The sequence below is a fragment of the Nelusetta ayraudi genome, unplaced genomic scaffold (assembly GCF_046127955.1).
Source record: "Nelusetta ayraudi isolate G7.1 ecotype Tasmania unplaced genomic scaffold, CSIRO-AGI_Nayr_v1 ptg000110l, whole genome shotgun sequence".
Taxonomy (NCBI): domain Eukaryota; kingdom Metazoa; phylum Chordata; class Actinopteri; order Tetraodontiformes; family Monacanthidae; genus Nelusetta; species Nelusetta ayraudi.
The window spans coordinates 627126-654465 of record NW_027466160.1 but is presented as its reverse complement, the minus strand read 5'-3'; the positions used below and the strand labels follow the sequence as shown (position 1 = coordinate 654465).

Below are 27340 nucleotides of genomic sequence, written 5' to 3'. Positions count from 1 at the left end.
TTTATACATGTTCCTTGGTCTGTATAGATGCTCACTACAAGAAAAAAATATTAAAGTAGTGCCTACACAGTTTAACTAATGCACCTTTTCCTTTTTTTTCCTCCTTCTGCGGTTCCTTATTTTGACCAGCAGATGGCGCAAGGGTCACGCCGTGCTCTGTTCACTTGTTGAAAGTGAGCCACGGTTGGATTCCTGCAGGCTGTCAGTAAAAGTGTCGGCCAGACAGAACTAACGCTAAGTGCAACGGCAGCAGCAGAGGTACAGATGACTTGATTCTAACTGTCCTGCCCAGCCCAGCCCCAATTAAGGTCTCCACCTCCTCCATGCACGAGGTTTGCTGAGATCTTTCAGAGAAAAATGTGCTTCGTATTTATTGCAGGAAATTAAAAAAAAATGATATGTATATTATATATAATTATATTTATTCAATATTTTATCTGGTTTTAATCGTGCCAACAAAGAGACTACATTTTAGGCTTTAGGAAAATAAACTATTTTTAAAACGGGGGGGATCTGTTCTTCTGCCGTTTAGGCGCGGTTTTCCTCGTTGCACCATCTGGCGGTGATGACCGGAACTGCCCCCCGCTTCATCAACCCCCCCCTCTCCTCCGTTGCGTCACGTGACACCCACGGCAAGAAGCTGCAAACGGCGCTGAGCGAGTGGCTGGCTGCGCGAGCCCCATCACCATCATCATCCTCCTCCTCATCGCCGCCGCCACCACCGAGTGGAGCCGCAGCAGCAACAGCAGCAGCAGCGGTTGACACGGCCGAGCGACAGAGAGTGAGTTCCAGGAGGCGGGCAGCCATGACGGGCCTGCGGTAGCGGGACCAAGAGCCAAGCAGAGCCGCATTTATCCCCCTTTGTTCTCCCTCGACGCCTCGTCGTCTGTCCGCGCCTTCGCCGAGGAGGGGCCGCCGAGGAGGAGGAGAAGCAGGAGGAACAGTAGGAGTAGGAGAAGCTCCGGCTCCGGCAGGAGGTGGAGGTGGAGGAGGAGGTGGCAGTAGTAGCAGCAGCAGCAGCAGCAGCAGCAGCAGTCGAACCGGGGAGCTGCTTTCTACGGCCGAATGGCGGACCGAGAGGCGTCGCCGATACCGTTGGAGATCCGAGCCCGGCTGGCGGAGCTGGAGCTGGAGCTGTCAGAGGGTAAGAGGCGGCCAGCTTAGCGGGCGAGAGGGGGGAAAGGCGCAAACCCTCCCCTCCATCTCCTCCACCTCCTCCTTGCTCTTCTTCTCCCTCGTTATCTCGTCATCTCATCACCGCCACCATCCTCATCCGCACCGGGAGCCTGACGGAATCCAACCGTTCATTCCTCTGCGACCCCCCCCCCTCCCCCTCACTCCTTCTTTCCTCCCTCCTCCTCCTCCACCTCACCCCCACTCCCTCCTCCTTCTCCCGCTCCTCCCATCCAGATGTTTGTCGGCCGGCCAGGCCAGCAGCTCCGTGCAGCCGGCGGAGGATGCTCGGCTCTGGGCCGCCGCCGCTGCTCTTTGTCTCGGCGGCGGAGGCGTCGTTGAAGCCGGCGTCCTCAGCCAGCCAGGGTCCGCGTGTGTTTGACCTTGAGATGTTGACACAGTGTGGCAGTCGAGCCTACACCTGAGCTTGTGTGTGAGTGTGCGTGCGTGCGTGCGTGCGTGCACGCGAGCGCGCGTGTGAGGGGGTTTAATAATTGCATTGCAATGCAGCGCTGCGTGACGGAGCAGCGACACCTTCCAGCCTCCCCGCCGCGGTGTTTTCAGGCCCGTGGAGCCGCTCAGGAGGAGGTGGAGGAGGAGAGGATGCTTTGGGAGTCATTGCCATCCCTCTGGTCCTCACCATCTTTCTTTTTTCCCCTCTGCAAAACACCACTTGTGTTGGGGCTCAGTTAAATCTCAGTCTATCTGGGCAGCAGCAGCAGCAGCAGCAGGCCGTGTGGGCCTTATATAATGGAGGGGGAGCATATTTTATTCATTGCGACCGGCCCGGGGAGGCCTACATTGTGAGCGAGGAGGCCCGGATCCATGGTGCACGTGAGCTGGAAGCTCCAGTGTGAACCCAGTGATGAGGAGACGTGACCTCCCTCCTCCCTGCTGCTGCTGCTGCTGGAGCTTCGCTAAACGAAGAGTCCCAGGAGGTGGAGAGGGTGCTGATGCTGATGCCGATGCGGTCGCCGTGACACCTGCAGTGAAACCTGACTCACCTGCAGGGACATGGGGACGGGGAGATGTAGGACAAAACATTCTGGATTGGGGGAACGTCTGCTCGCCCCTGCCAGACCTCCAACAAACCTCCCTCCCTTTTTCATTTTCTCCCGCCATGACGACCACACACTGCAGGCTGCAGGCCGGAGGAGCTCCAGTCCTCCTCACCCAGCTGAGAGTGTTTATCAGAGCAGAACATGCTGCCAGCAGATGTTATTAATGACGGAGGCGTCGCAGCCCCGCTCTTTAGGTGTGTGTGTGTGTGTGTGTGTGTGTGTGTGTGTGTGTGTGTGTGTGTGTGTGTGTGTTTGTGTGTGACTGACTGACTGACTGACTGACTGGGTGATGGATGTGTTGTGTGCACAACACGTGTCTGTCAATAGTGCTCAGCGAAAAACACAAACACAGACGGTGAAAGGAAACTTTGTGTTGAGCTCATCGATAATTTCAGAGAAATAAACAACTGGGAAATGTAGTTTCTCTGCCCAGTTGCATTAACAGTGGCCACTGTTTTTTAACTAGATTTTAGAAAAAATGTGTGAGACTAGTAACTTGTTGGACAAACACACACACAGGTGTTTTTTTTTGGGGGGGGAGGGGGTTCAGATTTGTGTGTGTTTGTTTTCCAGCTTGGCTGCAGTGGTAGCGTCGTCCTCCTGATGGCGTGGACTCCTAATGGGCTGGTTTGTTGTTGGTGCTGGTGCTGGGGGGCAGTGGGGGGCTTTGTGCACGGCTCTCTGGACACGTTCAGCAGCCTGGGGGGGCCACTGGATGGCTGCACTTCAGTCCATCAACTGCTGCTCGCTGCATCTCCTCCGTTTGTAGTGGGTTTAGAAAAGATTTATGGAAGCGGAGGAATCCACAATATACTTTTGTTGAAAGTGTCGATACGATCAAATATACACAGGTCCTTTGCAAATGTCTGCAGCTATTTCCAACCCCTGAAGGTCAAAGGTCTCCCGCCTGCTCGGCCCGACAGCATTCCAGGTGTAAACAGCAGCAGGTCTTATTACTTTTCATCAGGCACTGGAACGTCACTGCTGCTGCTGCTGCTGGCGACTGGTTTTTATGGAAGCAACAGCAGCAGCAGCAGTGACATTCTTAAAATAAGGTTGTGTTTTTTCCTCTCAGACCTGGACTTTTTATTTGTTGTGTGCTGGTTGTGTAGTTGTTGCTCTGCAGCCTGCCCACGCTGACAGTTCCCACCAGCTGACTGCTTTCCAGGCTATTTTTTCCCTCCAAATCAAATCCAATATGGTTTTTTTTTAACCAATAAGCTTGAGTATCTGCTGCTGTGAAACCAAAAAAAAAAACAGCACAGCGAGATCTTCAGTGTTTTTGTCAACACAAACCTTTAAAAAAAAGGTTAGTGATGTCAAAAAGACACTTTTCCCGTTGATATTTTCCATCATGCCTCCGGTTGTCTTTGCATACCCTTTGTTTGTTTCTCTTCTGTTCCTTTGAGTGACAGGTGTCAGTCAGTCAGCAGTGTGGACAATGAGAGGTTGAATTTGACGGGACGGAACAAAAAGCTGCAGCAGAGTTTTTTCCAGCTGACGTCTGAAGTTTCTGCGGTGAAACAAAGCAGGCGCCGGTCAGCGTGCCGGTCGGAAGTGACGTCCAAGTCGCTGCAGCTTTAATCTGCAGCAGCAGCAGCGTCGCATCGCGTCGTCTCATCAGGAAACTTTGGGAGCTGAAGACGGTGATGTTGCACTAGAGGAATTTAATCGGCTTTAAATTGAACTTAAACATTAAACACACACACACACACACACACACACACACACAAGCTTCAATGGCCCCATGTGAGTGTCAGGTGTCCGTCATGCCCCTACCCCGCGCTAACTGAGAGCTAGTGAGCGCTAATTGTCACTAATCGACAAGCTGTTAGTGCCATTTATTGAGTGTCATCAGCAGAGGCAGCGAGTGAAACTCTGAGGGCCTCTTGATTGTCCGCTTGTCGACCAATCAGAAGCAAGAGGGGTGACTTGTGCACGGTGTGTGTGTGTGTATGTGTGTTTTGAACAGGAAGCAGCTTCACAATTGACCTTCACCGCCAGTCGAGCATCTTGGCTTTGTGTTTTTTCAGAACCTTTATTTCATCATTGTCATTATTAGTATTATTATTACAGTGTTACATGATTGTAGTGTTTTATAGGTTAACAGAGAGTTTGGGCACTCAGTTGAACAGCATTTTAAGATGCAGAAGAAGAAGAAGACGAGGGCGGCTGCTCGCTGTGTCTCAACCTCCAACGTCATCTTCACGCTGGACGTTGCTGCTGCTGCTGCTGCTGGTGGTGGCGTCTTTGGCCTCTCAACCGCCAGGACGCCGTGGCGGACGTGACACTGGGCTGCTGTTGCTGCTGCTGCAACTGTGTGTGTGTATGCGTGTGTGTCGCCTCCGGCTCTGCTCTGGATGCTCCACAGTCTGCACAAGTGCCTGCATGTGAAAACTCAAGGTCCCAACGCATGACGCATGTTTTCGTCCGCTGCTGTGCGTCTGTGTGTGTGTGTGTGTGTGTGTGTGTGTGTGTGTGTGTGTGTCTGCTGGAGGTGGATCTGGTTACCATGGCGTCGTGGTGGGTGGACTTGTCTGTTTGTGATGAGGCGATACAGAGAGAGGAGGGGGGATCAAACGGTGGCTGGGATGTTGGGAAAGGGGCGGAGCCAAACTGCTTTTTTTTTAATAAGCCGCCTCGCACGTCTGCAAACACTCAGGTGCCCTGAAGTGATTTTTTTTGTTCTAAATGTTGCCAGAATACTGATGCAACGCCCTCATTTCCATGCACGTCACAGAGGAACATTCCTCTGATGACGACCTTCCTGCAGCGCAGCCGCTTTTTCAAAAAGCTAGCACCAAAAAGAAGCTGTGCAACAACAAAAACCCACAGTGAGACCGACCGTGTCGGTACCAGCAAACAGTCCGGTACCGAGGAGCAGCTCCGATCATAAGAGGTTTTATGATCGGTCGCTCCGAATCAAAACTGGTGGAGGAGGAAGGGAGACGAGGGGAGGGGGAGGTGATGATGTCACACCCGGCTGGATGTCATTAGCTGCGGAGGAGGAGTGGAGACGGACCCCAAAACAAGAGGTTTCCAGCGGGTGGGCGGGGCTTAAGGATCCCAGGTGATGTTTCCAGGATGTTTTTTTTCCATCAGCTTTTGAAGATTCCCTCAAGTTAAATTCAGCTGCACAGGAGTGACATCACCAAGTCCTGAGCAGCCTCAGGGGTCAAAGGGCATCTGTCAGAGAACCCGCAGTGCCAGCTAGAGGTTTTGTGACCGACCCGCTGACAGGGCACAGAGCGTCGATCGGAACCAGAACCAACATTCAGATTTCTTTTTCTGCTGACTGGAAGAAGAAGCCACTGCCGCCACCGATCACCAAGGAAGAAGAAGGTGCAGAGCGGTGTTGTGTGTCGCTGCAGAAAGTGTGGCTTCACTCCAGCAAGAGACATGAGACGTTTATGAGTGCATCAATCAACGTGCAGATGGAGTTCATCCTTCAGTAGGAAGGCGAATGACAAATGATGAAGCACCTTCAGGAAAGACCTCTGCTCAGCTGAGGAGTGAGATCCATCAAAACATGCCAACTGTTGACTCTAACTCTTAAAAGAATAAAGAATCAAGAGGAGTTGGAATGGAAATAAGGAAGCGGAAGCGGAATGGTTGAAATTCAAGCGATGCTGCCCGCTGAGAAATGAAACGGTTCCGCCACCATCGATCCTCCCTCAGCCAATGAAACGGTCGGGCGAGGAGACCAGGGAGAGAGAGAGCAGAGCAGTCGTGTGCCTACGCACACACGCATGCACGCGCTCACGTGCAGCCCCCCTTGCAGGTGTCATTAGCCCACTTTCTCACTGCCGACTGGCGCTCCGGATCCAAGATGGCCGCTTCCGGCCGTCTCCGGGTGGAGAGCGCCGTTGCTAGGCAACAGCCTCCCTGCTCCGCAGCGCAGCCAGTGGAAGATGGCGTCTCCCTGCGGACCGTGTGTGTGTGTGTGTGTGTGTGTGTGTGTGTGTGTGTGTGTGTGTGTGAGAGAGAGCAGGAATGTTGTTGTGCTGCAGTAGCTGTGAGAGACGACCTCACCTCAGATGCAGCAGCAGCAGCAGCAGGAATCAGGGCTGATTCGACCCAGATGTTCTCACTGTCCTCCACACACACACACACACACACGACTCCCTCTTCCTGTCTGTCTGTGTGTCTGTCTATGAATAATCTATCAGTCTGTTGTGTAACGGGCTGTGTGTGTGTCAGTGGACTGAATCCTGAGCACAGGGTGCGAGTTGTTGCAGCTGCTGCTGTTATTGGTATTGTTCAACTCTGTGGTTGTGTTGCATCTGCTGACAAAACCACTCACACTTTGTACTCTATTGTGTGTCATTGTGTTGTGTGTAGCAGACTGACGCGTCCACCTCTGTTGCTGAATCTTTCTGAATTAGCTCTGGGGTGTGTGTGTGTGTGTGTGTGTGTGTGTGTTTGTTGTGGCGTCCTGGTGCTGCACTGGTGCTGGCCTGCAGACACTGTGGTGGTGGTGCTGTTGGTGGTGAGGGGGGGCTCACTGCTGCAGAACCAGCAGAAATTAGAACCCCTTCTCGACGGGTGTAGGGGGCGCTGTGATGTGGTTCAGTCAGTGCACAGAGCTGAAGGTGTGTGTGTGTGTTGTCAATGCAGAGACGAGACAGGATTGGCTGAATGCCGCCCCCCCCCTTCCCCCCTGACCCTCCCCCTCCCATCGCTTCCCACCCTGTTGCTGCACGTGCTTCCAGTCCTCTGTGTTGCCAGTGACTGGTTTGACTCCTGTTGAATTGTGTGATCTGTGCCAAAGCTGTGTATTATGATGTCATCATGGCCATCAGTGTTCATCTCACTCTTTATTTCAAGTTGTTGCTGTTGTTGTTGTTGTTGTTGTTGTTTTCTGGCTTCAGTTTTGCTTTTATTTTTTTCATTTTCCTAAACTACCAATCGGCTGTGGAGGTACCAGCACACTCAGCCAACCAGTGAGCAACACTTGGACGCATGGACATGCAATTAGTAGAGTGAACTAGTGAAGGAGTGCTTCAGAGTTGAGAGCTATGCGAAGAAAGCTTGTTGCCCTGCAGTTTGTGTGTTTGCAGCCAGTCGAGGTGTAGTGATGAGGTCAGAGTGAAACCATCCAACGTGTGCTGCCCCCTGGTGTCCTGTCCACAGCTGTGTGCTGCTGCTGCTGCTGCTTCTGTGTGCTGTAGCTGTGGCCAAACTAGCCATCGTCTGTGTCGTGGCTGCTATTCTTGCACTGTGTGTGCAGCTGCATCTTCGTGACATTGCAAAATAAAAGCTATATTTCTAAACATTTGACAAAGTACAGTTGCAGGTGTTTGCGCTGAATGGTTTGTCCCATGAGACCCCACTTTGAGGAGGACGGAGGTACAAAACATTTTGTGTTTTGGTGTATTTTCACTGGTCAATGAACTGGTCACGTGACCCCGTACGTCGCGTCCGCTGACCTGTAAATGCCAAAAAAGTGTGCCTATGACACTTTTGCGATTGACCTGCAAAATCACCTCATGAGAGCATCAAAGCCTTTTAGTTGCTGTTCCCTCGACCAGTATTTTATTGCCCTATTTAAGTTTTCCACAATTCTGGGGGTCATGGAAACGCAGCGAGTGACAGACTAGTTTGTCCGGCTGGTGTAGCCGTAGCTAGCAGCAGTTCCTGGTCAGCCTCCACCAGGGAGGTGGGAGGATCCTCATGCCATTTTTTGGATCATGTGACCTGTCTGAGCGGCTCAGACTGGTGGAGAGAGACAGCAGACTGACCCCACTACCGGTCACTAGCGCCCCCCTGAGGTGGAGGAATGCAATTAGCAAGAGGTGTTGGGTTTTTTTGTTTTTTGTTTTTCAGGATGATCCTTTTAGTGGAAGTGAGTAGGCCCCGCCCACTGCCCCGCCCACCGGCTCTCTCACCCTGCTGTCTCTATTTGTTTGCAGGCGACATCACTCAGAAGGGTTATGAGAAGAAGAGGCTCAAGCTGATCAGGGCATATATTCCTCATGCTGGAGGTAACTTAGCAACCTCTGACCTCTGCCCAACACACACACACACACACACACACACACACACACACACACACACACACACACACACACACACACACACACATTCCTACAGCATGATAAACGCCGCTCTATTGATTGAGTCTCCAGCCGCTCAGCTTGGGCCTGCTCCTCTGAATGTGAACGCGCGCACACACACACACACACACACACACACACACACATACACACACTGTCCTGTCTCAAACACACACACACACATTCAGCACAGCCTGGGATTTGCCGCTGCTCTTCAGCTCGACTTGTATCCTATAACAACAACAACACAACTCCCACAGATTTATGTTGACAATCATTATTATTATTTTATCCTTCAGTTCTTCTTCTGTCAATTCAGAAAAATCCAATAATTTTTCTGCGTCTGATCCAAACCATTTCCATGTTTGTGTCCTTTTTTCTTCTACTTTTATTTTTATTTGTGCTGCATTTATTGCTGTTGTGAAACGTGTATGCGTGTGTGTGTGTCCCTGTCTCTGTGTGTGTGTGTGTCCCTGGCCCCTCCTTGCTTGCTCCTCCAGGTATGGAGGGACCCATGTCCCACCGGGCGCCGCTCGGCCCCCCCTCTGCCGCCCGCTTCCACCGACGGCGAACCTCGGGGACCCGGGATGAGCGCTACCGCTCTGGTAGGTGACCGCACTCACACACTCTCTCTCTCTCTCTCTCTCTCTCTCTCTCTCTCTCTCTCTCTCTCTCTCTCCCTCTCCCTCTCTCTCTTTGTAGTTGCGTTTCCGTGACACTTTATCGCAAAATAAAAGCGACATTTCTAAAAATTTCGACAAAGTACAATTGCGTTTTGCAGTTGTTTCCACTGAGTGGTGTAAAGCTCATAAACCGTAAGTCTCGTCTGTGAAGAACCACCTCATGAGAGCATCAAAACCTTTCATTCAAGTTTAGCTGTTGCCATCACCAGTTTTTTTATTGACATATTTAGATTCTGCACATCTCTCTCTCTTGCTCTCTCGTTGTTTTTTTTGCACTTCCTCTCTCACCGCCTCTCCCTCCCCCCCCCCCACTGTCAGACGTGCACAGCGAGGCGGTGCAGGCGGTGCTGGCCCGCCACGTGGAGAGGAAGGTGGCCGTGCCCATGCCCTCCAAGAGACGCTCCCTGGTAGTGCAGACCTCCATGGACGCCTACACACCCCCAGGTGACCACACACACACACACACACACACACACACACACACACACACACACACAGCCGGCCAATCAGGGCCCAGCGTGCTTTAAATGATGATGAAAACAAAAACACACGCAACAGAAAAAGGCAGTGGATTTGTGTCACAACTCCAGCTCTGAGTGCAGGTTCGGGGTTTGTAACGTGACTCCGAACCGGGTCACATGTGTTTTCTGTTTAATTCCCTTGCAAGTCAAAGCTGAATGACGTCACACACACACACACACACACACATGCACACTCCTCCAGGCCTGAGCCGTGACCTCAGGCTGCCATTTGAGGTTGAGGCTCTCTGGTTTGATTCTGATCACAGTGGAAAACATGAATTGGCCGCTGATTGAATTTTAATGTGAAAAGTCTGATTACATTATTTCTCTGGTTCACCTAAACAGAGCTGACGGTTCCGCCACAACCTCTCCAACACTCACTAATCAGTCGGGATGTCGTTTGGATTACTTTTGTGTCCATAATGAACTAAAAAATCAAATTAATTAACGAAAATTTCTATCAAACATTACAACTGACTCACAGAAAAACATGAACTTAAGGTCCAGAGTGTAATATTTGGCCTGATTAGGATTGCCTTAGGATTTTTATATTGCTAAAAACTGAACATACTGCCCATAAATAAAAGTGTATGGCAGTGCAATAAGAGTCATTTGGTTTTATTACCCTTAGAATGGTTCTTATTTATAAGTAAGAATATACAGAGAGCAACAAGGGCCTTGCGTCCAGTTAGCTGCCATCTTGCGCCATCATATTTCTAAGGAAGCCTGCTGTGGACAATCCAGCTGCCTGACGCTGAGTTTGGTATTTTGGCTGAATGCTGGCATCCTCAAATAAACCAATGAAGAAGAAGGTGGACCAGGTATCCAGGTTTGGCTGCACAGGCCACCGTAGCTCACTGGCAAACTCAGGAGAGGGAGAGTGGGCGAAAAGGCGCTGCAATCTAAAGTGCAAGCACTAGATGTCGCTGTTTCTTCTCAGAATCTCCAGATGTTACACCCTGGACCTTTAATTGAGATGTTGTGTGTTTTCCAGTCCTTCTATCTTGTTGTGCCTTCTTGTTGTTCTCGTTACCCATGATGCCTTTTTCCACGGCCACTGACTCTCACCAGGCCTGTCGCCCCTGTGCTCAGACTCGTCGTCGGGCTCGGAGGAGGAGGCGGGGCCGGGCGACGACATGTCGGGCGTGGAGCACTGGATGAGTCGCCCCTCCCAGCTGGGCCCCGCCCACCTGGGCTCCACCTCCTCCTCCTCCTCGTCCACGCAGAGCGGCGGCAGCGGCAACGCCGGGCGGCTGGCCGACTCGCTGGCGCACGCCCACATCTCGCACCTGTCGCACGCCCACCTGGCGCACGCCCACCTGGGCCAGTCGCACCACCAGCACCTGTCCCAGTCCCACCATGGTGAGCTCTTTCAGCAAAGATGCAAGAAAACATTTTTTAATGAATTTAGCTGATGTGAGAAAGTCAAATATCTCAGTAAAATCTAGTGAACTAGGCAACATGTGTTGTACCGGACTGATGTGTTGGATGTGACTCCCTGACCTCGGCCAGGTATCGGCCACCTGTCCCTGAAGAGGAAAGGCGCCCTGAGCGTTGCCGAGAACGGAGGCTCGCTGCGCCGCTCCTGTGAGTTTGGCTCCGACATGCTGTGGCCGCCGCCGCTGGAGTCGGACGGTACGTCTTTGGGCTTTGGTTCTGCAACGAAGTGTTACATTTCGGATCGTCAGTGTGGCTTTCTAATGAGTTTTACATATATATGTCTATATATACAGTCAGACAAAAATTAATTTGTATAAGTACGTATGTTTATATTGATACTTGTAGAGGCCAAAGCTAACTTGTACACTTATATTAATGTCATCATGTCGCAATCAATTTGAGATTGAAATATTTACGCAAGTATTTTTATTTTCCTGATGTGTGTCAGATATATTGTACCATTTTACAGACTGGCAGCTGGCCTTATCTTAAAGAGTCAGAAAGAGCCATTCATTCATTCAGTCCTCTTCAGTGTGTTCACAGTGCGCACAGTGTGAACACACTGAAGAAAGCTCTTTGTGGGAACCGGTCTGTGTTAGTCGGTGACTAGTGAGTAAAAACCTTTTGGAAGGACACTGAGTGTTACTGGCTCTTTTTGACTCTTTTTGATTTGCTGTTTTTGGCCGAGCACCTCTACAATTTCTCCCCTTGACTGTGCGTTCTTCCTGTTTGTTTGAGCCGGCCTTAACTTCCCAAGAAATCTGTGATACCCCTTTAATCCTGTTAGGGTTAGGGTTGGGAAACTGCCTCAAGCAGCAGCAACTCAGTGAAAGTGTCCAACACCAAGAGGGCACTGCTGAGCTGACAGCACTCACTCACTGTGCACCGTTTCCATGCAGAGAACCACTCGGCGCCGCCCGACGTGACGGGCTACTCCTCCGACTCCTCGCACTCGCATGCAGAGCGCCACCCCATGTCCAACATGGGCACCATCGCCAGGAACACGCAGAAGTACGGCAACGCCGAGCGCATGGAGACGGGCGACGGTAAGGCCGGCCGCGCTGTGCCATATGAGACCCCCAGACCTGCCCCCACACTCCTCTCCTAAGCCCCGCCCCCCTCGCTGGCTGAATAAAGGTTGAGATCACAGTAGAAGCTGCTAGTGGATGTGGAGCCGCAGTCGATGCTCACGTCACTCCCCTGGATGAACAGATTGGAACGTGTTGGTTTCGGTTCTTTTTTTTTTGCAGCACGTTTCACAACCACACAGACACAACAACAACAACAACAACAAGACGACACTTGTTTTGTTGACCTTCTCTCTTCAAGCTAACCTTCTTCTTCCCACCCGAGGGTTTGTGAAGTTCAGGGCTCCACGGACCACCTGGCTGCCAACGCAGTGCTCACCCGCTGTTGTGTGTGTGTGTGTGTGTGTGTGTGTGTGTGGGGTCCTTGCAGGTGTTCCGGTCAGCAGTCGCGTCTCGGCTAAAATCCAGCAGCTGGTCAACACGCTGAAGCAGCCCCGCAGGCCGCCGCTCCGGGAGTTCTTTGTCGATGACTTTGACGAACTTCTGGAGGGTCAGGAGCCGTCGTTTGACTCTGCATGATGCCCGTTGGTTCTGTCCGTCTGTCTGTTTGTCTGTCTGCTTTGAGTTCTGGCCGTGTGTGATCCAATCTGTCTTCATACTCGGGAGTCACGAGTCGCTTCTCTAAAGGGGGTTTCCCTTTAAAGAACGCTACAAGCTGTGCAGGGCGGGTGAGACTGAGGTGTCCCCCCACCCTTTGCCTCATCCAATCAGGGAGCAGAATAAGATTTTTTTGTTTGTTTGTTTGTTTTGGCCAGAGATGTGATGATGCAGTCACGCATCTGCAGGAAAGCCTGAGCGGAAACAAAAAAGAAAAATGTTTTGAGGGATTCAGACCATCAAAAAGTGTTTTACTGAACCGGGAGCTTTTAAATATTCAAACGACTTTAAATCATTTGAAGCTGAAAAGGTCAGAAGATTTTATTGACCTGCTTGCAGAGGAGGAGGATTCAGGCAAAACTTGGCTTTTAAAGATGCAGAAAAACCTCCTAGAAAAGATCCATCGTGTGCAGTTTTTCATACTTCTGGATTCTTTGTCAAAGCAAATTGAAACATGGACGCATGGAATCCATGGCAGGCGGGAGATGATGGAGCAGGAACTCGGAATGCGCCCGCTGCCGTTAACTCCTCCTCCCACCACCACCACCTCCTTAGCTCCTCCCCTCTCCTGCCTTTCCATTGGCCCTCGCACCAGTCAAGCAGCCGTCCTGACGCTGAAATCTAATCTGTGTGTCGACCTCAGCGTTTCTCCTCTTACCTGAACGTCTCCCGTCCCCTTGACTCTGACCCCACTCACATGTGCTGTGTCCCCCCCCCCCGCCTCCTGCAGTCCAGCAGCCCGACCCCAACCAGCCGCGCCCGGAGGGGGCGGAGATGATGCTGGTGCGTGGCGAGGCGCTGGGCGTGGTCACCAACTGGCCTCCGTCCCTGGAGGCGGCGCTGCAGCGCTGGGGGACCATCTCCCCCAAAGCCCCCTGCCTGACCAGCCTGGACACGGCCGGGAAGCCCCTCTACGTGCTCACCTACGGTAGGGGACCACCAGGCCACGCCCCTCCCTCAACACTTCCTGTTTTTCTGACGGTTAATAAAAACAAGGTCTTCACAGAATAATAATCTGCTGTAGTGACACCAGGTGACTGTGACCAACTGTTTAATCTCAGCTGTGATATGTTTCCACGTATTTATTTCCCGAGATAATCCATAATCTTATGGAGTGGTTTAGGTTTTTTTCTGTATGGAGATCAGCTGTTCAGGACTGAGTGGAAGATAAAACAGCCGGGAGTGACTTTTTCTAGCGTTATTTAATATCCTGTGCACCTGTTCACCCCCGGGGGGCCTGAAGGCAACGCTCACTGCAATATTGAATCCGTCCTAAACAGACTGGGACTCTCTGCTGACCTCTGCTGACCTCTGCCGACTGCTGCAGGCTGCTCACTGCAGGCTGCGTTCTGTTTTTTGATTATTTATTTCTCTCTTTTTTATTTTCGTGTTCCCTTATTCCTAAAAAAATAAAATAAATGACTAACACTCATATGCTGCCTTTCCTGTGTTCTGCCCCCTGCAGGAAAACTGTGGTCTCGCAGCATCAAGCTGGCCTACAACATCCTGCACAAGCTGGGCAGCAAGCAGGAGCCCATGGTGCGACCGGGGGACCGGGTGAGTTCGACACTTCTGCAAAAAAGGCTACTAGCCCCAGCGCTATCTGAGCTAACTTAATCTCTCAATCTCTCCCTCCACCTCCACCAGGTGGCGCTGGTGTTCCCCAACAACGACCCCGTGGCCTTCATGGTGGCCTTCTACGGCTGCCTGCTGGCCGAGGTGGTGCCCGTCCCCATCGAGGTTCCCCTCAGCCGCAAGGTAAGGGGGCATGGCCACGCCCTCCTCCTCTCCTCAAACCCCACCCCACCTCCACTTCATGCACAAAAATCCCCAAGAGGAACCGAGCAGTGCCGCTCACTGGCAGTCACACAGTCCTGTTGTTGTTGTTGTTGTTGTCGATGAGCCTCAAGGTTTTTCACCCACGCCCACACCCCACCCTCCCACCTTCCCCTCCCCCTCCTCCATCTCTATCATCCAATAGGACGCCGGCAGCCAGCAGATCGGCTTCCTGTTGGGCAGCTGCGGCGTCACCGTGGCGCTGACCAGCGACGCCTGCCACAAGGGGCTGCCCAAGAGCGCCACAGGAGAGATCCCGCAGTTCAAAGGTGAGGAGGATGAGGGAGAGGGGGGGGGTTGTGTTTTGAGGGGGCGGGGCTTCACATTTTTCCCACTTGTTCGGCAGGTTGGCCCAAGCTGCTGTGGTTCGTCACCGAGTCCAAACACCTGTCCAAGCCGCCGCGTGATTGGTTCCCTCACATCAAGGACGCCAACAACGACACAGCCTACATCGAGGTGACACACGCACTCACACACACTCACACACGTGACGGTCCGATATGCACGACTAGATCTGTTTATTTGAGTGTCAAACACCCTGATTGGTGGCCAGGCCTCGTGGGCTTATTAGACACTGATCAATACATCTGTCAAGAATATTCCCACAGTTACATCCACAATAGCCACATGACTATTTATGGGATACAAAATACTCCTGCTAGCCGATACTCGCAGGCCTTTTCTATAAACTCTAAAAACCTGATTTTCAGACCACCAGCGCAGAATCTGCCCCTCATATTCCCAGAATACACCAGGGTTTGTTTTTTTTTAAGATGGATTGATTCAAAAAGAGAATTTCTTTACTAGTTGACTAGAAAAGAAAATGTGTCTGTCTGTCTGTCTTTCTGTCTGTCCTGTAGTATAAAACCTGCAAGGACGGCACTGTGCTGGGCGTCACCGTGACCAGGATCGCTCTGCTCACACACTGCCAGGCTCTCACCCAGTCCTGCAGCTACACCGAGGGTAGGCACACACACACACACACACACACACACACACACAGAGTGTCCTGCTGTCGTCATCTGTTTCTTCAACTCTCCTCTGCTCTCTGTGTGTTCAGCTGAGACCATCGTCAACGTGCTGGACTTTAAGAAGGACGTGGGTCTGTGGCACGGCATCCTGACGGTGAGTCACTTCCTGTTCCTGGAAGGGGGGCGGGGCTATTGTCAAATATACCAACCGATGACAGGATCGCAATATATAGCGTGTCTGGCTGATTTCCAGAGCTTTTTGTCAAATCTGGAGTGGCTGAATCACCAAAAGATGGAGTTTGTTCATTTCTTCAGATTGCTCACTGACGTTTTCAACGTAAAGGCTATGAAATGTAAAAGCACAGCTACATATTGTGTGTGTGTGTGTGTGTATGTGTGTGCAGAGTGTGATGAACATGATGCACGTGATCAGCGTGCCCTACTCGCTGATGAAGGTCAACCCGCTGTCGTGGATCCAGAAGGTGTGCCAATACAAAGGTCAGAAACACACAAACACACCTCATTCTTGTCCATGGGAAAGGATTGCATACTAACTGGGTGTGTGCATGTGTGTGTGTGTGTGTGTGTGTGTGTGTGTGTGTGTGTGTGTGTGTGTGTGTGTGTGTGTAGCCAAGGTGGCGTGCGTCAAGTCCAGGGACATGCACTGGGCTCTGGTGGCCCACAAGGACCAGAAGGACATCAACCTGAGCTCGCTGCGCATGCTGCTGGTGGCCGACGGATCAAACCCCTGTGAGTCTGAGCTCCGCCTTCCTCCACCCTCCCCCTCCCCCGCCCCCTCCGCCCCTCCCTCCATCACTTCAGAGAGGCGCTAGCAGAGACAGGGAGGGAGGGAGAGGGAGAGCCGGGGAAAACGGACTGGGTCCCTCGGGGACCCAGGAGAACTGGGTCACTTCGTCTTTGAATAGAGGCAGGAAGTGGAGTGAGAGTCTGCAAGTGTCTGCAGACGCAAACCTGCTCGTCAAGCCGTTTGCACCTCCACATTTGTCACTTTCAGACCTTTTGAACAGTTTGGCCCACTGTGCGTCTCTCCGGCCGTGTCCTGCATCGCCCCCTACTGACTGTATAGCCACTATATTGGGGCTATGGCAGCGGTGTAGAGTGAACAGCCATATTCACTATGTAGTCCACCCAGTCTATCCCACAATGCATTGCTAAAAGTAGTGTACAACCCATGGTCACCAACCCGCTGTTATATCCCATCATGCATTGCGCTCACACTGAATCATCATTTTTTTTACAGCGGGACGACAATGTACTTGTTGTGCATTTGTGTAAATGAATTTATATATTTAATTATGAATTTATTTATTACAACCTGACCTGTCAAACTTTTAACAAAGAGGGATGATGTCATTAACCGCAGCAGGGTGACCAAAAGTTGTTTTTTTAATTGACTAATTAGTCACTATATGGTTTGTTACATGTAATAATAATAATAATAATAATAATAATAATAATAATAATAATAATAACTTTAAGTACGAACTATAGGGAGGAGGGAGCTGGAAACCAGAGGGTGATTTTGGGAAACAATCATCTGGAGGAAGGTGCAGCCGCTTCGAGGAAACAGTTGTTTTGTTTGTGTGTGTGTTGTAGTCTGTTGTGCGTCTCAGGTGTGGTTGTGAACACCTGCTGCTGCTGTCTCCTTTGCTCAGGGTCCATCTCCTCCTGCGACGCTTTCCTCAACGTCTTTCAGACCAAAGGACTGCGAGCCGACGTCATCTGTCCCTGCGCCAGCTCCCCGGAGGCCCTGACCGTGGCCATCCGCAGGTACACGCACACACACACACACACACACACACACACACACACACACACACTGCATCAAACCTCATTAGTGCAGTCACTCCAGCTGTCTCTTCACATTCAGATGGATGAAGATTGTGAACATAAAAACAAAACAAGAGCAGCGTTTCTTTTTCCTCATTTCTATATGTGTGTTTGTGTGTGTGTGTGTATGTGTGTGTGTGTGTGTCTCCAGGCCCGTGGAGGACAGCAGCCAGCCCCCCGGTCGGGGCGTCCTGTCCATGCAGGGGCTGACCTACGGGGTGGTCCGGGTGGACACGGAGGAGCGACTGTCGGTGCTGACGGTGCAGGACGTCGGCACCGTCACACCTGGAGGTACGACCCCGTGTGTGTGTGTGTGTGTGTGTGTGTGTGTGTGTGTGTGTGCACGCGCATTTGTGTGTGTGAGAGAGAGAGAGAAAGAGAGAGAGAGAGAGAGAGATTTTAGAGACCAAAAAACGAATAAAACCTCTTTTTGTTGTAAGCTGTATTTTCTAACCTCGTCACTCCTGCCTGACGCCACCCGGTGTTCACCACTGGATCTACAACCACTGTCATTCACGTTTCCCTCTTGACTCCGCCCCTCCCCCCCAGGTCTGGTGTGTGTGGTGAAACCCGAGGGCGTCCCTCAGCTCTGCCAGACGGACGAGATTGGCGAGCTGTGCGTCTGCTCCATCGCCACCGGCACCTCCTACTACGGCCTCACCGGCATGACCAAGAACACCTTTGAGGTGTGTGTGTGTGTGTGTGCGCGCGCCCGCCCGCCCGCCCCCCCCCTCCTCCTCTGACCCAGCCTGTCCCCCACCTGTGGTCCAGGTGTACCCAGTGAGTGCCAGCGGCGGCCTGGTCAGCGAGTACGCCTTCGCCCGCACGGGCCTGCTGGGCTTCATCGGCCCCGGCGGCCTGGCCTTCATCACCGGCAAGATGGACGGCCTCATCATGGTGAGCGGGCGACGGCACAACGCAGACGACATCGTGGCCACGGCGCTGGCGGTGGAGCCCATGAAGTTCGTCTACAGGGGCCGGTGAGTGAGCGAGCCCTCGACGCTCGCCGTCTGCGTTTCTCATCCTGAGTGAGAACAGTGAGGGTCCTGATGCCCGTACAGTCCTGTTGTGATAATGTTCAGGATTAATTGTGAAAGGTCAAGGTCAAAGGGCATCTGCATCTCAGCAACATCGACCAGCCAGAGCTTCCAGCAGAGCATCACTTTTAGCAGGACGCCACAAACGGGGATAAACCAGTTTTCTGGACATATAGAGACTTCTTTTATTTTTAAATGAATTTATTAAAGCTCCCTAAAGATCCAGTGTGTAAAATCTGGCTTGATTTCTGATTTTCATATTGGTATAAACTTCATGACCTGTCCATTTACACATTAATAAAAGTGTATATTTGCAGTCCAATAGAAGTGATTTGGTTTTCCTGCCCTACAGATCTTCTATGTATCTAAGACTATACATAGACCAATAAGGGTCTTGCTCATAGCTGCCATTTCACCCCATCATATTTCTAAGGAAGCCTGGTGTGGACAATCCAGCTGCCTGACAGCATGTTTCATACCTGGGGTGAGCATTTGCGTCTTTGAATGAACCAACAGGATAGCGGTGTTCTCGGTGACGGTGCTGCGGGACGAGAGGATCGTGGTGGTGGCCGAGCAGAGGCCCGACTCCACCGAGGAGGACAGCTTCCAGTGGATGAGCCGCGTGCTGCAGGTAAACGCATCTGGCTGACGCCCCCTAGTGGCCCACGGGCGGGACGTCCCGGCAGCGCTCTCACCCCGTTCCTCTGACTGCGCCCCCCTCCAGGCCATCGACAGCATCCACGGCGTGGGCGTGTTCTGCCTGGCGCTGGTCCCGGCCAACACCCTCCCCAAGACTCCGCTGGGGGGGATCCACCTGTCGGAGATCAAGCAGCTGTACCTGGAGGGGGGGCTGCACCCCTGCAACGTGCTCATGTGCCCCCACACCTGCGTCACCAACCTGCCCAAGCCGCGGCAGAAGCAGCCAGGTGTGCACTGAGGGTGGGGGGAGGGGGTTATGGCGGGTGTGGTTGCTGTCTCGTTTTGCTAACATGTGCTGCTGCTGCTGCTGCTGCTGCTTGTACAGAGATTGGCCCCGCCTCTGTGATGGTGGGAAATCTGGTGTCGGGCAAGAGGATCGCCCAGGCCAGCGGCCGCGATCTGGGCCAGACCGACGACAACGACCAGGTGGGAAGACACCTGTGTGTGTGTGTGTGTGTGTGTGTGTGTCTTAAAAGCTCGTGTAGTGTGTGTTTTTGTGTCTCAGACACAAAAAAACAGCAATACATACAAAAGACAAACAGCAAGTAAGTTGAATAAAAGGCAGTTTAAACAAATAACTTCAACCCAGCAGAACACAAAAGTAAAAGACAACGCAGTGATGAAGTTGATTCAACGGTGTGCTCGTAACTCCTCCACTTCCTGTCTTGCAGTTCCTCTTCCTGTCGGAGGTCCTGCAGTGGCGAGCCCAGACCACCCCGGACCACGTCCTCTACACGCTGCTCAGCTCCCGGGTAACAACAACAACAACATCAGCAGCCTCCAGCCCATGAGTCAGGAAGCATGTAGGTCATCAGCTCCTGCAGCAGCTTCTAAACCTGCTCTCTGCTTCCTCCAGGGGGCGGTGTCGAGCTCCCTCACCTGCCTGCAGCTGCACAAGAGGGCGGAGCGGGTGGCGGCGCTGCTGATGGAGCGAGGGGGTCTGCAGGAAGGAGACCACGTGGCCCTGGTCTACCCTCCAGGTCTCTGTAACTCTCTCACCTCTGCGGGCCTCCCTCTGTTTGCAAAGTGAATTACTGCTGATCAGGAGTTTGAATCACCAACGTCCCAAAACATGAAACACATAAAAAACCAATTGCCACGCATCTTATTTAAAATACCTTTAACACCTTCAACGACCCCAGATGACCCGTGTGACCTTGGCAAGAGGTCGGTGTGCGCAAATCACAAAGGTCCCCCTGGGAAACTAACCCACAGTCCCCTCTCAAAGCATTTCTAGGAGGTGTGCCGCATGTCAACACGCACTGACCACATGAGACAGTTGCACTCTGACCTCTGACCTCTGACCTGATGTCCGGCCAGGTATCGACCTGATCGCCGCCTTCTACGGCAGCCTGTACGCCGGCTGCGTCCCCATCACGGTGCGGCCGCCCCACCCCCAGAACATCTCCACCACGCTGCCCACCGTCAAGATGATCGTGGAGGTCAGTGAGGCTCGAGGAAGAAGAAACAGCTGCGTTGGAGTCTCGGAGGTGAAAAACTAAAACTCTTCCTGTTCTCCGTGCGTGCGCGTGCAGGTCAGCCACTCGGCCTGCGTGATGACCACGGCCGTCATCTGCAAGCTGCTGCGCTCCAAAGAGGCCACGGCCACCGTGGACATCAGGAACTGGCCTCCCGTCCTCGACACTGGTACCAAGCTCCGCCCACTAGCTCTGCCCACTAGCTCCGCCCCCCTCTGACTGCACACTGAGGGCAAAAAAACATATTTTATCCCTGGGAGCCATCGGCTCAGTCCCACTTCAGGGCTCCAGGATCATTTGGTTCTTTACTCGGCTCGGCACAGTAGCGCCCCCTACTAACTTCAGAAGAAACAAATCTATTTTAAATTCAAAGTTTTACTGGTTGCACATGTTGTGACTAGATGGAAAATTTAACCCTAATGCACTTTTCTCAGCTTTTAAGGGTGAGAAAGATATTTAAATATTTAAAGGACCAGTGGGCTGTGAGATATTTCCCAGAATTCCCTTCTGAATCAGCAGCCACTCGCCTCAGTCTCAGTCTTGTCCTCTCTTCCAAAATAAAATTTAAAAATGATCTTGTGTGTGTGTGTGTGTGTGTGTGTGTGTGTGTGTGTGTGTGTGTGTGTGTGTGTGTGTGTGTGTGTGTTGCAGACGACCTGCCAAAGAAGAAGCCCCCGGTGCTCTACAAGCCCACCAACCCTGACGGTCTGGCCTACCTGGACTTCAGCGTGTCCACCACCGGCATGCTGGCTGGAGTTCAGGTGGGCTCAGCGCCAGTCTCAGTTGTCCCCTGGGCCACATCTCTCTCTCTCCCTCCCTCACACACACACACACACACACACACACACACACACACTCTTTCCAGCTGTAGCTCAGCAGTTTAGTCCCAAAAACTCACTGAAATACTAATTCTCCTTTCTGTTGTTTCTGTTGTTTTTTTATGCTCCTCCTTCCCCTCTTCCTCCTCCTCCTCCTCCAGATGACCCACAATGCAGTGGGGGCCTTCTGCAGGTCGGTGAAGCTGCAGTGTGAGCTGTACCCGTCCAGAGAGGTGGCCATCTGCCTGGACCCCTACTGCGGCCTGGGCTTCGTCCTCTGGTGCCTCTGCAGGTGACTTTCGCACATTCAGCCGCCTGTCCCACTGTCCCTGTGGCGCCACCCGGTGGCCCAGAATGACGTTGGTGTGTGTGTGTGTGTTTTTTTCCTCTGTGCTGCAGCGTGTACTCGGGCCACCAGTCCATCCTGATCCCGCCGGTGGAGCTGGAGACCAACCCGGCGCTGTGGCTGCTGGCCGTCAGCCAGCTGAGGGTGCGAGACACCTTCTGCTCCTACAGCGTGATGGAGCTGTGCACCAAGGGGCTGGGCCTGCAGACCGAGGCGCTCAAGGTCAGCTGACGCCACCTCCGCCACTCACACATTTTATTTTTCAACACTTCTTCTCCACGTCGCTCGCCACTCCCAGTTTCTTTTGCAGCAGTGGGCGAAGCACAAAAACCCTCTGTCTGCAGCATTCGTGGCCTGGCATTGCCCACTAGATGGTCATGTGTTGATTCCTGATTGGCTGCCGATCACGAGCAGGAATCTTTCTCGAAAGGCTCTATAAAAATCCAATTTAGTGTTGTTATTATCATTATTATTATTATTGTTATTGTTGAGGTGATGATGTTGTGTGAGGTTGTGTGACCTGTGTGTGTGTGCTGTGCCCCAGGCCCGGGGTCTGGACCTGTCCCGGGTTCGGGCCTGCGTGGTGGTGGCGGAGGAGCGGCCCCGCATGTCGCTCACTCACTCCTTCTCCAAGCTCTTCAAGGACCTGGGCCTGCACCCCCGCTCCGTCAGCACTGCCTTCGGCTGCAGGGTCAACCTGGCCATCTGCCTGCAGGTGGGACCTCAGCCGCTCGCCTCACGCCGTGGCTTTTGGGTTGTTGTTTGGTTTTTGGAATGTGTCTTTATCGTTACTTGAAAATACATGGCACCACAAATGACAGCTTTTCATGTGTGAGTCCCAGCCAACCCCCCCAAAACCCACAGCACAGCACCGTAGAGAAAGAATCATTTAAAAATACAATAATATATATCAATGTTTGTGTGTGTGTGTGTGTGTTTTTGTGCTGCGAGTGTTTGGCTTCTGGGGGGGTCACATGATCTCACAGTCCAGACTTCCCTCCTCCTTGCAGGGCACGTCGGGACCCGACCCCACCACTGTGTACGTGGACATGAGGGCTCTGCGACACGACAGGTGCGACGCCTTGTCCACTGCAACACCTTCATGTGTGGAATGTGACAAAAGCAAGCGCGCTTCTTCTCCCTGGAAATGATGATTTTAGCCGGACCAGATGGATAGAAATCCAGTGGAGGAAGAGGAGAGCAAGGCCAAACTCTGACTGATAAACTCTCAACCTCTCCTCCCACGTTGTCCTGCGTGTGTGTGTGTGTGTGTGTATGTGTGCGTGTGCGTGTGTGTGTGCATGTGTGTGCGTGTGTGCGTGTGTGTGTGTGTGTTCCAGGGTCCGGCTGGTGGAGCGAGGTTCCCCCCACAGCCTCCCTCTGATGGAGTCAGGGAAGGTGAGGCTGCTCTCGCTGTTGCCATGACAACCCTTTTTATATACCTATAAATATATATATATATATATCTTCCAATTGGAAAAATAGGTTTATTTATTGTTTCGGAGCAGCCGAGTTGGACCATGTGACTCACAGGAAGCAAAGTGAGAGTGGAGAACAGTTTTTATTTTGTTGTGTTGTTTTGGCTTGTTTTCTGAAGGGTGGGGGAGGGGCAGTGAAAGGATGGGAGCTGAGTGAGCGACAGGCGCTCCGACTGTTTTCTGCATCCACCCACCAGCAGTGAGTCAACGCTGACAGCAGGCCGTGCCGTCACATGGCCCGCCTGCTGCACTGCCACCAAAAAAAACCCCACATTCATCATCCAAGCTCCTAAAATAAGAGCACATTGAAAGACGGAGTCAGTTTGACTGCAGGTGGAGCTCACATTCAGCACTGCAGCACCAGGAAACATGGCAGATCTCTTCTTCTTCTTCTTCTTCTTCTTCTTCTTCAAAAACAGTCCTTGCAGCAACAGGCACACACACGCACACACACACACACACACACACACACACACACACACACACACACACACACACACACACAGAGGAAACAGGAAGTGGGTGCAGCGGCTCACCGTCAGGATTTGTTCTGGATGAGATGCAGTGACACACAGGCAGAGTGGAGTGAGGACGAGGCGTTCAAGGCCCCATGGTACATCAGAACGCCGTGGTTGTTTAGACTCACAGACAGCCAGTGGAGGGGGGAGGAGGAGGAGGAGGAACAGCCAGAGCGAGTGCTCACAGCCAGTCGGTCAACCAGTCAACCAGCCAGCCAGTCAGTCAGTGGGTTGTTGTGTCTCTGGGTTCCAGCTGGTTGTGATGACAGTTGTGATTCTTGGACTTTCCTCCTTCAGATTCTTCCTGGAGTTCGCATCATCATCGCCAACCCGGAGACCAAGGGGCCGCTGGGAGACTCTCACTTGGGCGAGGTGGGCGGAGCCTCTCCCTCTCTCTCATTCTCTTCTTCCACCCACATCCTCCCTCCTCTTATTCTCCTACACATTCTTCTCTTTCCACGCTTCTTCTCTCAGTCTCAATTCAATTGAATTGATATGTGGAACATTTTGTCTTCTCCTTTTGTTGGTTGCTCTTGGCCGCTTGATTTCCTTCCAAAAGTGAAACGCGGCGAGCAACACTCAGGTGTCCGTCTGAAAGATGTTTATTCACCTCACAGTGTGCATGCCCGTCCAGGAAATGGCCTCATTATACAGATTTATCTTCTAACACAGGTGTATTCATTTAGCTTGTCATCTTAAATGAATGTAAAAATGATTTTCAACACAAAAAAACAGGTATTAAGACAACAGCACAAGATCTGCAGGATCTTCTTCCCCTCATTAAAGACTTGAGCTGCGTGTTCTTGCGTGGGAGTGACCTGACTCTCCTCCCCTGCAGATCTGGGTGCACAGCGCCCACAACGGCAGCGGCTACTACAGCGGCTACGGCGAGGAGGTGCTGCAGTCGGACCACTTCAACTCCAGGCTGAGCTTCGGCGACACGCAGACGGTCTGGGCCAGGACGGGCTACCTGGGCTTCCTGCGCCGCACCGAGCTCACCGACGCCAACGGAGGTCAGCGTCCTCGTCGGCCCCCCTGCTGGCTGCAGACGCGCTCTGCGCACGCCGCCGTGGTATAAAAGTGTGTTTTGTCCCGACCGAAACAGAGAGGCACGACGCTCTGTTCGTGGTGGGAGCTCTGGAGGAGGCCATGGAGCTGCGGGGGATGAGGTACCACCCCATCGACATCGAGACCTCCGTCATCAGAGCGCACAAGAGCATCATGGAGTGGTGGGTTGACTGCTGCCTTCATAGATAGATAGATAGATAGATAGATACCATAGATAACATACATAGATAGACAGATAGATAGATGTGCTTTATTGAGCCCAAATTGGGAAACCGCACTAAAAAAAAAAAAAAACATTACAAAAAATAAACTACTCGGTAATTACAGGAGTTACAAGAACATTCAAATCAATCAACAAACAACCAAAGCAGATGTGCAAAGGTCAGTGACATTGTGCAGAGGCAGCAATAAGCAAGGCTTTATAAACCACCAGTGCAGTCCAGAGAATGCGAGTTAACCATCAGTAGGAAGCAGCGTTTACATGTTGTCATGCAGTATTACTGTGTCATCACGCTGGGGCTGCACTGCCCCCTGCTGGTGGGAACTGCAGGCGAGGCAATGCAGTTTTATTTATCATAATTGTTATATTTGATTTATGTTGTGGGCCAGTGGTTCACGCCGGTGGGGGGGTGGGGGGTGGAATCCCAGGGTCTCCTGGGACCTTGCTGTGTGGCGTTTGCATGTTCTCCCTGTGTGTGCTGGCCTCTCTCCACCGGCCTCTCCATCTTGACATGGCAAAAACAAGAAACAGTATTTCTGCTGGAATAAAATGATTTGCTTTGCGAATAAAAGACAAACATAAAATAAGATAAAAATCAACCAAAAAAGCAGTGAAACAGCACAAAGACATGAGAGAGTGGTTGATTCATGCTCACGAGGGTCTTAAAGGTCATGTGTGTTTTTTGCTGCAGACAAAGTGGCATGAAGGCCAATGTCTCCTCCTGTATTCTCAGTGAATATATACATTAGCATTCTGAATGATCAATGATTTCTCTTTGTCTGTCTCTGCTATAATGAGCTATTCCTTATTCCTCATGAATTATGATATGAATGTTTGAGTCTCTTATCCTATTTTACTGACCTTTTTGTTTCCTTCTGTTTGCATCTTAATTGTGCTCCAAATGCAAAGTAGCCAAACGATGTTGTCGATCGATTGTAAATGTAATAGTTGCAAGAGGGAGGTTCACCATAAGCCTTGGCTTCTTGTGTACGTCTGTCATTCATACGAAATGAAACAATCACTCACTCATTATTCATGATGACTGATCAACGTGTCCCTCCTTCCATCGACAGCGCCGTCTTCCCCTGGACCAACCTGCTGGTGGTGGTGGTGGAGCTGGAGGGCTCGGAGCAGGAGGCCCTGGACCTGGTTCCCATGGTGACCAAGGCGGTGCTGGAGGAGCACTACCTGATCGTGGGGGTGGTGGTGGTGACCGACGTGGGCGTCATCCCCATCAACTCCCGCGGCGAGAAGCAGCGCATGCACCTGCGTGACGGCTTCCTGCAGGACCAGCTGGACCCCATCTACGTGGCCTACAACATGTAGCCTGTGTGTGTGTGTGTGTGTGTGTGTGTGTGTGTGTGTGTGTGTGTGTGTGTGTGTGGGAGCTAGCATGCGTCTGTGTGCCGTGGCCGTTGTCGTTCATTTGACACCCCCAACCCCCACCACCACCAGGCCCCTCCCCCCATCCAGCCCCTCCCCCAACCTAAATCCAGATGTACTGTATTTTTTTATTTTTTTTTATTTTTTTTTTTATTGTTTTATTTAATTTATTTTTCTTCTTTGGAGTGGTGTTGTGTTGGACGATCAGCCGACAGAGCGATCGCTCCATTGCTCGGTTGATTCGCGTCTGTCTTTCTTTTCTTTTTTTCCTCCTGTTTCAACTTCCTTTCTATCTTCCTCCTCCGTGCTGAACCTTGCGATCGTCTGTCCCTCCGTCCGTCCGTCCGTCCGTCCATCCATCCGCCGGGATCTGGCCGCAGTAGGAGGCCGTTGGGGGAGCTGCAGCACTGTGTCGTGTGGCTGTCGCTCTCTAGCAGAGACACTGTGTCCGTCCAGACACCTTCATGGTCTGACAAAAGAAAAAATACAAAAAAAAAAAAAAAAAAAATCTAAAACGCACACGTAAAAAAAAAAAACAACCAGAAAAAACAAATCTGTGGGATTGTTATCATTATTATTATCATTATTATTATTATTATTTCTGTTAGAACGGGGCCAGCCAGATTATTGTAAAAAATATAAATATTGTACATAGACATAATAATCTATATGGAGAGGTACCTAAAACACAGTGAGGTATAGTAGCCCCTAATATGCAGCGCTCTCCACCTGCACCCTGTGTGCGTGTGTGTATGTGTGAGAGTGTGTGTGTGTGTGTGTGCGTGTGCTCATTCATGTCGGTGTCAGTGTGTGACAGGGACGCTTCATGCCGCCAACTTCAAGGTTTCACTGCAGAGATTGCAGAAATTCAAGCAACAACAAGTCAGAAACCAGACGACAACCTTTGTGGAAACACAACTGTGTGAGTCCTCAGGTGTAAAGTCATTAGAGTCTGGACCGGGGGGAGGGGGGGTGGGCGGTGGGGTGGGGGGGGTTCTATGGATGGATGGATGGATGG

At 51.8% G+C, this 27340-nt stretch overlaps 1 protein-coding gene across 4 annotated transcripts; it reads left to right on the top strand.

The window, feature by feature from the left end:
* Nucleotides 1-216: 216 nt before the first annotated feature.
* On the top strand, nt 217-26377 carry LOC142903408 (disco-interacting protein 2 homolog C-like). 4 transcript variants are annotated; one of them, XM_076048988.1, is made up of 38 exons: nt 217-1144; nt 8147-8218; nt 8791-8895; nt 9292-9417; nt 10587-10856; nt 11007-11129; nt 11834-11980; nt 12393-12512; nt 13350-13547; nt 14085-14176; nt 14267-14377; nt 14601-14724; nt 14802-14911; nt 15316-15418; nt 15516-15580; nt 15831-15924; nt 16057-16176; nt 17103-17217; nt 17429-17568; nt 17827-17963; nt 18049-18257; nt 18831-18945; nt 19039-19240; nt 19339-19439; nt 19685-19765; nt 19870-19993; nt 20334-20455; nt 20549-20660; nt 21143-21252; nt 21471-21601; nt 21709-21877; nt 22200-22370; nt 22666-22727; nt 22996-23053; nt 23949-24023; nt 24490-24664; nt 24757-24880; nt 26013-26377. In XM_076048988.1, the coding sequence occupies exons 1-38, from the start codon at nt 1066-1068 to the stop codon at nt 26263-26265; spliced, it is 4845 nt and encodes a 1614-aa protein (XP_075905103.1). In that variant the 5' UTR covers nt 217-1065; the 3' UTR covers nt 26266-26377. The 4 variants fall into 4 exon arrangements, with proteins under 4 accessions (XP_075905103.1, XP_075905102.1, XP_075905105.1 ...); XM_076048987.1 differs by having other exon boundaries at nt 503-1144; nt 10566-10856; XM_076048990.1 differs by lacking the exon at nt 12393-12512 and having other exon boundaries at nt 503-1144; nt 10566-10856.
* The last annotated feature ends 963 nt before the right edge of the window (nt 26378-27340 follow it).